The 11,787-nt window shown below is 58.3% G+C and overlaps 1 protein-coding gene across 1 annotated transcript; it reads right to left on the bottom strand.

Annotated features, from left to right (window-relative positions):
• Positions 1-3,994: 3,994 nt before the first annotated feature.
• LOC133758833 (ral-GDS-related protein-like) lies at positions 3,995-11,787 on the bottom strand. The gene is made up of 14 exons (XM_062189969.1): positions 11,773-11,787; positions 11,526-11,588; positions 10,424-10,525; positions 10,030-10,223; positions 9,351-9,544; positions 8,944-9,212; positions 8,086-8,301; positions 7,650-7,753; positions 7,135-7,204; positions 5,794-5,868; positions 5,311-5,385; positions 4,757-4,789; positions 4,281-4,402; positions 3,995-4,058 (listed from the first exon to the last, which is right to left on the bottom strand). The coding sequence occupies exons 1-14, from the start codon at positions 11,785-11,787 to the stop codon at positions 3,995-3,997; spliced, it is 1,596 nt and encodes a 531-aa protein (XP_062045953.1).

Below are 11,787 nucleotides of genomic sequence, written 5' to 3'. Positions count from 1 at the left end.
AATGAGTTCCCGACCCATGAGTCACAGTTCCTGCCCATTTCTGCGAAGCCTCAATGGCTTCCCATTAAAAGCTGAGCTGCAAAGCCTTGGAATTGTTTCTCCTTAATCACAGGGATGGCATCAAATAGCTTCAGTTGGATCTACAGTCAGGCAGGACCATGACCTTCAAAGGAATCCAGAGCTCCTCTTCCTTTCTCCTCTGTCACACCAGGGTGGCTGCTGAAAAGCTGCAGCTGTGACCAGGAGTAAATTATGGAGCTAGGTCTGTGGGGGGGGGGGGGAGGTGGGGGTTCAAAAGTGTTTCTCTGACTTCTCCTTGAATGTGGGTCATGGAGGATTGACGCAGCCACCCTACTTAGAGTGACTACCTATTTAATCCATGAAATCTCAAGTTTTCAATCATGCAAATATTTCAATGACATGTATTTCAAAGTTATCCTAGTAGTATAGTTTATTGCTCAATTTCAGTCTTTATAAGTATTCTAAATTTAGGAGGATGGGACATAAGGGGCTAATTCTGCTGTAAATTAAGTATTTCTGTTGCAGATTAAGGTGGAAATACCATCCTGAACCCCCATATATCAAAAACATTAACGAATGACCCATGCGCACAATTGATTTGAAATTGCTTGTATCACCTGCTACAAGCAGCAGAATGTTAAAAGGTTATTGAAAAGTATAGATAACAATGGTTTAAACTGTTCATGTCATCGAATAGTCTATTCTGGTGTCACTGGTACCAATAACATTGCATTGCTTTTGGTGAATCTATGCATACTATGAGGGAAAACAGTTATTTACATACAGAATGTCAGGTCACTCAGAATCTTCTTTCTACCTAGTTATGTTGCATGAGGATGCTGAGCTCAGAGTAGAATTGTAGGCTTTTAGGAACTCAGCAAACAGAAATGAGCACCTGGTCGTGAGGGCCAGAGTTACATGGACTGTATAGAAAGACGAGGCTGGGCAGGGTTTGCCAAGAGCCTCGGCCCTCTGGCTCCCAGTGTTGGCTTCCAAAGCCCTCCAGTGGCAAACTCAAATGTTCACCCGCTGCTGTAAACACAGTCCACGCAGGCAGATTGATCACTGTTTTGCACACTCCCTGAAACTGCCCAGGACGCCTGCAGGCCTCAGATAACACAGACTGCAGGCTCCTCAGCTCACTGTGCTGCTCAGCTCCCCTGCAATGCCCTCCCCTGGGGGTCCTCTTGCCCCTTCTGTGCCTGGTGACCCCGCCCCAGGGCCCTTGGGCTGGGGGTGTCCTGCTAGAGGGACTTCCCCCATTGGAGCCTGTGGAAACACCGTCCAATGCAGTGCTGTGCGGCCTCATCAGTGGGCAAATTCCCCAAAGTCACAGCCGGAAGTGACAAGAGGCCCTGTTTACAAACATCAGGATTTCTTTCTCACTAAAATGTAACACAGCTGGTGAATGATCTGTTAAACAACGGGGAATCAATGAGGGGTTTTAATCCAGATATTTCTAGTTGCCTGGAAGTGAGTGGGAAAGGGTTGGCATTAGGAGGGGCTGAATTCAGAGCAGGTGAGGAGTCCTCTGGTTCCTCTGGTGTTCCTCACTGCCGGTTTTCCCTCCATGTTCCTCCTTCCTCTGTCTCCCCAGTTCCTGCCGTGTCCCCAGGTGGCCCAGGCACTCCTTGCTGCTCCCTGGGTGCAGGTGGAAGTGCTGTGTAAACACAGGGCTCTCCCAGTGGTGCTGAGCCACGTTTATGCCCCAGCTTGTGCATGGCTGTTTGAGCTGATCATAGTACGAATGAGCCATTCCTTATGATTCTGTATGCGTCTCTCCTCCCTTCCATACTGGAGGCCACGCTGAAGCCAAGTCTGCCCTGACCCCTTCCATAAGACTGTGTCCTTGGGAACCCAAGGGCTGACATGTAGTAGGGGATTGAAAACATTTGTGGAATTAATGACCAGAGCAATGGGCATTAGTAGAAGTCTTCTCAGCAGACAGAATCAAAGAAAATACAAAAGGATCTCAGTGTCTAGTGCACATCTTTTGCCAGCCAGGACTCACAATAGAACACAGTAACTTGCAGTTTCCCTCTCACCCTTGAAAGAAAGATATTAGAAATTCTTTAGTTAGGCTGGCGCCGTGGCTTAACAGGCTAATCCTCCGCCTTGCGGTGCCGGCACACTGGGTTCTAGTCCTGGGCGGGGCACCGACCCTGTCCCTTTACCCCTCTTCCAGGCCAGCTCTCTGCTGTGGCCAGGGAGTGCAGTGGAGGACGGCCCAAGTCCTTGGGCCCTGCACCCCATGGGAGACCAGGAGAAGCACCTGGCTCCTGCCATCGGATCAGCGCGGTGCGCCGGCCACAGCGCGCCTACCACGGTGGCCATTGGAGGGTGAACCAATGGCAAAAAGGAAGACCTTTCTCTCTGGCTCCCTCTACTGTCCACTCTGCCTGTCAAAAAAAAAAAAAAGAAATTCATTAGTTAGAAGTTATTACACACAAATACTTGGCACTTCAAAAATACCTATTCTTCCTTGTGTCTAGTAGGTAATGTGGATCAATGCCCATTTCACACATATTCTTTTTCATTTCTTCTTTCCATTGCTGTTTAACAAACACCAGTGTCCCACTAGGGTCAGGTCTACAAGGTCCTGAGGAGTTCCCAACAGTTCTTAGAAGTTATAGAGACTTTTGTACCTAAGGCTATTGAAAGAAAAGAGGAATCCCGTACAATCTGAAGCTCACGTGTGTAGTCACCAGGCCCTGGAATGTTACCATCTTGATTCCCATTAGATGGTAAAAGAAAGCAACCAAGGATAAAATTTCCCCCAGCATGGTTTAACAGAGACCATTCCCCTTTGATCGGTTGTTGGCCAGAGACCCCCACTAGCAGCTGCTCCACTCTGGCCTGTGGGGTCCACCGTGGGCCCACAGGGACATCAGCAGAGCTTCTGTAGCCACCACCCCCAGCCTCACTCAGTCTACCAAGTGTCCTCCCCAGGCTTCCTTATCGAACAACGGAGCTTCCTCTCACTCCAACTCTGTATACGCCACACTTCCTGCTCACGGCTTTTCTAACAGCCTCTTTGACGTCTTTGTTCCTCAAGCTGTAGATAACAGGGTTCAGCAGCAGGGTGACCACAGTGTAGAAGCCAGAAGTGATCTTGCTGATTTCCGGTGACAGCTGGGCACGGGGGCGCACATACATGGAGATCATGGTGCCGTAGTAGATGGCACTGCGGCCTGCCGGGGTCTGTGTTAGCAGGAAGCTGAAGAATGAGCCAGAGCGAGGGATCCAACACACATTCTCTGAGGTGGGCCACAGCACTGGGGCCATCCTCCACTGCTGTCCCAGGCCATAGCAGAGACTGGATCAGAAGAAGAGCAGCCGGGACTCGAACACACCCCTGATGCCAGCACTGCAGGTGGCAGCTTTACCCACCAAGCCACAGCACCAGCCCCTCTGTTATTTATGTGGAAGGCAAAGTGAGAGAGAGACCTTCCATCTGCTGGTTTACCTCCCATATGCCCACCACAGCCAGGCCAGGCCAGGCTGGACCCAACATCCTAAACCCAGGGCAGAAAGTGCAAGAGGAGCGAGGCAGGATTTTTACACCAGGCACCAAATGATCTGCCAGCTCCTCTTAGGAGAAGATCCTCAGGGAACCTCACCCAGCGAGGTGCAGCTCCAGGAGCCGCAACTAGGAGGGGCCCATGCCCGCGGCGCATTTGCACGGTGGAACACCGCTCACAACCTCAGTTATGGGGAAGCAATGACGAGGAAGCATGAAACTCATGGTGCAACATATTTATATTAACTTTAATAAAACTCTAATAGGGAGCTACTAACAGTGACTATAGTTCAATGGGGGAAAAGAGAAAACATAAGAGGGGCAATTAAACTGACACAACACAGGCCTCAGCTTCACAGCAGGGAGGCCACTGTCCCAGGCACCAGGCTCACAATGAGCTCAGATCTGCCCCTGAGGTCCCAGCACTCGGTCACGAGGGCATCACGATGGTGTTCATGGCCTTGAGGCTGCTGCGGGCCTCTTGGCAGAGGGCTCCAGCTGGCGGGACAGGGCATAGCTAACGGAGAGAACACAGCCATGAGTCCACCAAGAGCCTCAGCTCAGGCCTCCCTCCCAGGGCCTGCCCAGGAGCTGCAGTCCTGGGGGCCAGCATTCCCCATGTGACAGGGCCTGCTGCCACCAGGGGGCCTGGACGATGCTCCCTGCAGTCACACAGCAGGGAGAGCCCTCCCCACCCCCAACACCCCTGGGCTTCACCCAATTCCTGCCCATCACTCACCTCTCCTTCTCAGTGAGATACTCCACAGACTGGAACCACACGCCGAACTCCTCATCACGCTTAAAATAATAATTGCTCGCTGCCACCTGCAGCAGTTGGATTTCTTGCAGGACTTTAATTTCCTGGGGACAGAGGGACACACAGGACACTGTCAGGGCCTGGGCTGGGAACGCTGTGGGGACCTGGTAGGGGAGGGGCGGCAGGGTTCTGGGTGTTTCCTCTTAAGAGGCCTCCTCCAATCCAGCCCATGCAGGCCCCACCCTGGCCTCCAACGGGGGTGCCCACAGCCCCTCCCCAGGGGCTTCTCCTTGATCCCAGTCCTCTACCCACACCCACCCTAGGGATGGGTCTCCCCCTCAGGTGCACCCAGCCCTCCTAATAGAGCAAAGCTGCAGGGGTCATGCATGGGGGTCCAGACCGGGACCACCTGTGACCACCAGTGCCCTCCTGCCCTGAGTGAGGCCACAGCTGCTCACCTTCTTCAGTTTCTCGAAGCTGATGTCAGCCTGCTGGAAGGCAGACAGAGTCCATCAGAACCGCCCCCAGCCGGGGCCCAGCCCAGACCCTCCCCTTCATGAGGCTCTCAAGGGGATGTGGGTGGGAAAGGACAAGGATCTGGGTGAGCTCTGGAGAGGGGACCTGGCAGCTGAGGCTCAGGCACCTGCTGTTCTCACCCAGCCTGGTGACAGGAGGGAAACAGAGGCTGGGATGGGTACGGAGCTTGGCCATGTCAGTGCTTCCTGACCTTGCTGGGCCCAATTTCTCTCCTGCGCACGGAGCCTACCCGAGGGGGAGGCCAAGGAGGCTCAGCCAAGACCTTGTGTAGCTTTGTCCCTCCAGGAAAGGGAGGGGCACCCAGTTGGAGGCCCCGACACTCACAGGGCAGAGACAGTGAAGCCCCAGCCCCAGGGACGGCTATGAGGTCCAGGAGAAGGGGTGGCAGCGCTAAAGGCTAAGAACGCACTCCAGGCTCTGTCCTGCCCAAGCCTCAGGGACCCAGGCCCACCCCACCTGCCCCAGGATCACTCACATGCACAGAGTCCCCCATCGCAGTGTCCAGCATCACCAGGTATTTCAGGTAAGTGCCAAGAAAGGGGACGACTCCCTGTGCCACAGGGGGTGGTGATGAGCACCTGCTCTCAGGTGCCACCTGAGCCCTGCCCCAGAGACCCCTCTACCCCAGCTCCTGGACCGTGGCTCATGTCTCCCCCCGGGAGCCATCCAGGACCTTGGCAGCCTCCCCCATTCTCCATCCTCCCAGCTACTCTCAGGACAGCAGGCACCCCTAGGACTCCTGCTGGGATGTCCAAGGGCACACAGGCTGTGTTTCAACCAGCGCCACGTCAGCCCCAAGTCCACTGAGAGCCCAGCTGCCCCAGGCCCTGGCTCTGGTCTCTCCGGTTGAGGCTACTGAGGCAGTGTGGGGACCGCAGGGAGGGCTGGAGGTGTTAGTCCTGCTCCTGTGGCTCAGGCCCCGGTGTGACGGAGGAGTCCCTCTCCAGGGCACACGCACCTTCTGTTGTTTCCGCAGCCTCATCTGGGCTCTCTGTGGATTGTTCTCCCGGGCAGCAAGCTTGAAGGCCCCCTTCTGCCAGGATCAAGGTCAGGGTCATAAGGCCTGTCCTTCTGACCCTGCCCACACCTGGGCCCTCTGCTGGGGCCCTGCATGTCTGAGCCCCTCCCCCAAGTGCACTCTGTCTGGATGCAGTGTCTCCCACCCTCACTGGGGGCACCTTGAGCAAGGGGCCTCCCTGGGTCTGGTCCTTGGCTGGTGAGGGTGCTGGGTGCCCCCCCCCCGCAGCTGTCCTGACTCAGCATCCTACGCCTGCCCTCCTCCTCCTCCTCACTGTCCCCTGGGAGGAAGGCCAGACCCTGCACCGCGCATCACCCTTCCTGGTGCCTCACCGACCCCCATGAGCCCTGTACAACAAGCTCATCAGCTCCATCCTCTACTTGAGAAATCAGAAGCCATGGGCAGTGACCAGCCCAGGGCCACACAGGAGAGCCTGCCCTGCCCCCAGCTGACCGGCACCCCACTGCTTCACCCCAACCCCAGCTGCACCCCTGGCCAGGAGTCCAACAGGGCTCTCTGTGTCCTGGTCCCTAGCCAGGCACAGCCATGGAGAGAGAGGGCCAGGTGGTCTCAGTAGGCCTGGCTGACAGGTGCTGGCCACCCAGCCCCACTGGGTGCTCCCCCCACCCCCAGCAGGGTCGAGGACGAACCACAGCTTCTGCTGCACATCTCCCCTGCCACTCAGGGAGTGGCCCCCAGGGATCATCTCTGAGTGACAGGCAGGGCCTGCACAGGCTCTGAGTGGCAAAACTTTGCTTCCTCCCTTAGGTGGAAGGCGTTGAGATGTGGTCAGGACAGAGCCACCGGCCATGTGTGAGGAGGCCTCAGGAGCTTCTCCTCGTCCACCTGCAGATGATGTCATTGCCCTGGGCAGGGTGAGAATCCCAGGACCTCAGGCGATGGGCAGTGGGTCAGGGCAGGATGGATGGGCATCACAGCCACAGGTGCGTCTGTTTCTCATGTGCCCACTGTACCTGATGCTCGGCAGCAATGGACCACGGGCCCTGGGACACCCGTGTTCAGTTCCCCCCTCCCCAGTGCAGGTGGGCGGCCTTCCCCATGCAGGTCCTGGGCAGGCAGATCCCAGGAAGGGCCTGGCTTCCTGAGGAACCGAGGTCACCCGGTGGAAGGAGGGAAGCCCTTCCTGCCACTCTGCCACACAGCCCGGGTAGGGTCAGGCGCACAGAGCCTGTCCTGCCAGCCAACACCACCCCTGCCCCAGGCCCTCACTCCACCCCTCACCCTACCCCCAAACACTTACCCCACCTCCCAGCCCCCTACCTTGGTGAGCCGATCCCTGCTCAAGCCATTGTCCTTCTCACACAGGCGCTCAAATTTTTTGCAGCTTTTCCTGTGGAGATGGGAAACCAGGAGGAGCTACTTGGTGTGATGGGAGGGTGGTGAGTGCAGCCCCCTTTGCTGGAGAGCAAGGAGGATGCACACGGCCCAGGTGAGTTTCCACTGAGTTCCCTAAGCCCAGGGCCCAGGGGACGGGGGGAGCTCAAGTGGTTCTCCTGGGCCCCTCCCCTCCACGGAGCAGCACCGTTCTGCCTCAAATTCACCTGCACAAGGAGCTCCGGTGCTGCCCAGGAGCACTATTCAAGAACTGGTGCCTGACAGCAAAGCAAAGAGCATCCTGAGGCAAACATGAGGCAGAAGGTCCAGGGGTCTCGAAGGTGACGTTCCCCATGCCTCCCCTTAGAGTCCTCGTCTGGCCCCTCCAAGATCATGGGAGTCATTGCTGAGTCCTAGGGTCCCAGGTACACCCTGGTGCTCCTGTGGGAGAAGGCACCCACCTGGAGACTTCTCCCCACGTCTCTTGCAGGCGACAAATTGGGGAGGTCTGTAGAGCAGAGAGGATGGCATGGGCCGAAGAAACGTTCCTGAGGGTCTGGCACTCCTGGAGAGCAGAGCGGATGAGGGAGAAGTCACCTGGATCCCCTGGGCTGACGTCCCCCTCCTGCATCAGATGCCCACGGAGCCACAGGAGGGCACGAGGGAACCATGGCCACCCTCACAGGGAGAGGATTGGGTTCAACCCACACGGAGGTCCAGGTGGGAGGTGAGCATGCACCCCTGGGGGAAGTGAGTCAGGTCAGGCCCCTCCCTGCCAGGAAGGGCCCAGGGTCTGTGCAGGGTCTTCAGCCACAGGTTGTACTCCCAAGGGCTGATAAAGCAAAATGGCCATTCCCAGAGTGCAGTGAGCGAGGGCCCTGGCTGCCCACAGCTGACCTTGGCCACCTTGATCCAGTGCTCCACCACACGGGCCCTGTCCGTGGCCTTCCTGCTGGGGTCCCCCAAGCATGTGGTGACTACACAATTTGTCACGCAGTTGAACTGCTGGACGGTGGCATGGACAGTGGAGGCCAGGTGTTCCTTGCCTCTCTTGTTGCTCTTGGTCCAGACGGAGCCCAGGCAGTGGAAGGGCACGACCTTCTGGAACAGCTCCTGGGGAGGAGAGTGTCCCATGGGTACAGCCACCCCCACTCAGAGTGCACCAGTGCCCACACTCCCAGGATGCTGTGCATGGGGCTCACAGCAGTGGGAGCAGCAGCCCACTGAGGGTGCCCCGAGCCCCATGGCCCAGAGCCCATTCTTGGAGAGAAGACACAGAGGTGTTTTCTCCCGGGTGTCCCCCCAACTCCCCATCCCTCAGCCCATCGCCATCAGCCCTGTGCTCCTTGTCCCCATCCCAGCGCACCTCCCTGTGGCAGCTACACCAAGGGGCTCTGTTTGCGTGTCTGCTCTGGGACCCCATCCAATTCTGAAGCCTAATCAGTGCTGAGACAGGTAAGGCATTCTGGGCAGACCGGCAGGGACAGGGGCCTGGCTGCACCTCAGTGAGTGCCCTCCACCACCACCGGGCCACACCGTGCCCAGCTTTCTGTCTGCCGCTCTGTGCACCTGGCATGAGTGTGTCCCATCTCTGCTGTCCACAGGGGACAGGTGGGTTAGGACATGAGAAACGAGCCTGGGTCACACGGGCTGAGACATGGAGCCTGTGCTGACTCTGGCCAGGGCTTGTGTGGGACAGCAGGTGCCACAGGGACGCCGTGGTCCTGGCCCTGCCCAGCAGAGCCGGCTGCTCACCGCATCCAGAAGCGTGAGCTGTTCTGCCATCGTCCTGGGGGAGAAGGCGGTGATGTCAACCATCTCCGCCCCAGGCAGCTCCTCTGCAGGCCCAGCCCATCCAGAGGAGGCCTGTGGAGCTGGCCCTGGTGCTGACTGTGCGCATGGGGGCAGGCCCCGTGGGGAAGCTGGCCCTGGCTCTGGAGCAGGTCCTGGCTGAGCCAGCGGTGCTGCAGCTGGCTCGAGAGCCAGTGCGCGGAAGGGTGGTGGCCCTGCACGCAGAGCGGGAGCTGGAAGAAGAGAAAGGGTCACCAACGTGAATCACCTTCCAGTGGCCTCTGCAAACCCCGAGGGGTCGCACTGCCTGGAAGGGGAGTCCAGCCCCAAACACCACCCCTGAGAGACCTGCAGACTGTGCTGCCCCTCACCATCTGCTTTGGCCTCAGGGTGCTGGGCGTGTCCGGGCAGGGCATAGAGAAAGTACACCTGGGTCCCCAGGTCTCCTCCAGGCAGGCTAACAGGCTTGCAGCCCACCTTCATCTTCAGCAGTGGAAGGCTGGTGTGGCCATGGAGCTCTGCCTTGTACAGATCTCTGCAGCGTCCCAGGAAGGAAGCCATGTTGCTGGGGACACAATCGAGGGCAGCGGGGTAAGAGGCTGACCTTGGCCGCCACACTGCACTGCCAGGGGCCTCTCTGTAGCTCTGGGGCCCTGGGCATGCCTCAGCCTGTCCAGAGCATGACCCCACCCCCCAAGCCCTCCTGGGTTGCCCTGGCCGAGGCAGACCTGGTCAACAGGGCTGGTGCACACCCCATGGTGACAGCCTCCCAGGGACCTTCTTTCCTGAGGGGAGGGCCCCCGGTGCTCAGCACAGAGGCTCCAGGCAGACTTAGCAGCAGGTTTCTCAGGATCTCTGCAGGTCTGGGCCTCCTAGGGCGGGGGCAGGCAGCGTGGGTGGAGCCAGGAAGCACCTGTCCTGGGCATGGACCCCTGGTTATTCTGCGCCCCAGCCTCTTCTCTCCTTTGCAGGTCTGGGACCCCATTTCCAGCTCTGTTCTCCTTTCCTTTGTGGGGAGTCCCCGTGTGCCTGGAGGGCACAGACGCTCACCTGTGGAATATCTGGTCCAGGAAATACGGAACAGTGCTGAAGTCGCCATATGAGCACAGCAGAGTGGACAGGTAAGTGATGGTTCTTCCTGGGGAGGCCGGGACCAGGGACTCCTCCAGTTTCGCCCTGGTGCCTGGTTGCAGGCTCCGCAGGGGGCAGACCTCTGCCAGGTGCAGTGTGGACACCCCTCCAAACTAGGGAGGACCAGCAGGGACAGGAGTCAGAGGTGGCTCCAGGGACCCCCGACCACGAATTCTGGGCTGGGAGAAGTCCCCCTCACATAGGGCATCCAGCTGCATCAGGTGATCCCTCACATCCGTGGGGGGTTGGGAATGAAAGGCCCAGAGTGACTTTGTTGGCCACATACAGAGCAGTGTGGGAGAGTGGGGAGAGCAGAGTATCCCCCCAGGGAGGCCAGCAGCTGGGAGCAGCAGTGCAGAGATGGCAGCTGGCGGTGTCCCGGCCACAGCCCTTCTGCACGGTGATCTGACCGTGGCTGCTCCAGGGGGACACCTCAGCCCCTCTCCCAGCAAGGGCTGTCTGGGCCTCTGTCTCAGCAGGGCATTAGCTCCTGTGAGAGCGACGGTGATGCTCTGACACCTGGGTCCCTGAGTGTGGCTGCATGTGCCATGTGCTCCTGAGGAGGTGATGGACGTTAGGCCAGGCCATGGTGTGGGCCCCAGCTCTGCCGTGCTGATAAGGAGAGGGGACAAGGACACAGAGAAGCACCGGAGAACACGAGAACATGGCAACGGAGATGGACATGTACAAGCAGGAGACACAGGGACATCCAGCCCCCAGCACTGTGTGCATACTCCTGTGAGGGCCGCCCTCGTGTGGGGCCCTGGGCTGTGACTGCCCAGCAGACCAGGCTTCCAGGGGCGCTCTCTGAGGCCATAACCTGCAGCTGGGCAGCTGGGGACGAGCACTGGAATCCCAGCTGAGCCGCAGGACAAATGTCCTTTCTCATGGAACAGGATGGAGACGGGTGGGGGCTCCAGGGCTGAGACCCAGGGACATGCTGCTGACACGTGCATGGGGTAGTCTCTCTCTCTCTCTCCAGTGTAAGCCTCACCCCTGTGTGTGGGGTTTGGGTTCTCCGTCATGGGTTGTGGGGAGGTCTGGACGCACAGTGGAGCTGACCCCTGCCCAGGATTCCCAGGCTGGGTGGGAAAACAGTGCTGTCCCACACGCGGACGCTCTTGACTTCGTATCCAGGGAAGCAGTAGTAACCTGTCCCCTGAACATCCTACCAGGACCCGAAATGGGGTTGCCATAACCCAGCTGTCAGTGAGCAGCAGAGGGGCAAGATCTCTTAGGAACGAGACTGTGGTCAGTCACTCGGGTGGGAAACACCAGGATGGGGCCCAGAGGTGCCTATATCCAGGCTCTGGTCCTCGGCCCAGCCTGGTCATCTTGAGTTTCTGCCTGTGTATCTCCCTAGGCCCCTCCCTCAGCCCAGCCCAGCGCTGTCCACGGCTGTTGGCCTGACGCACCTGTCCATTGCCTGAGAAGATGAGTTCCTCATGGGAATCATTGCTGATCTCCAGCGTGGAGCCCTGCAAACAGAGTGCCCAGAGCCAGGCCAGAAGGCGTCAGTGTCCCACAGGAGACACCCCTGTGAGTATTTCCACTCCCCAGGTCACATACGTGGGGACATCTGGGTATACCCCCAGCCAGGAGGACTCCAGGTGACACAGGAGAACTAACCCCTGAGTAGACAAAATGGCCCCCAACACCCACTTTCCCATCCGCCAT

This window comes from Lepus europaeus, chromosome 4 (genome assembly GCF_033115175.1).
Source record: "Lepus europaeus isolate LE1 chromosome 4, mLepTim1.pri, whole genome shotgun sequence".
Taxonomy (NCBI): domain Eukaryota; kingdom Metazoa; phylum Chordata; class Mammalia; order Lagomorpha; family Leporidae; genus Lepus; species Lepus europaeus.
The sequence above is the reverse complement of the archived record's forward strand: the minus strand, read 5'-3'. Positions and strand labels throughout refer to the sequence as shown.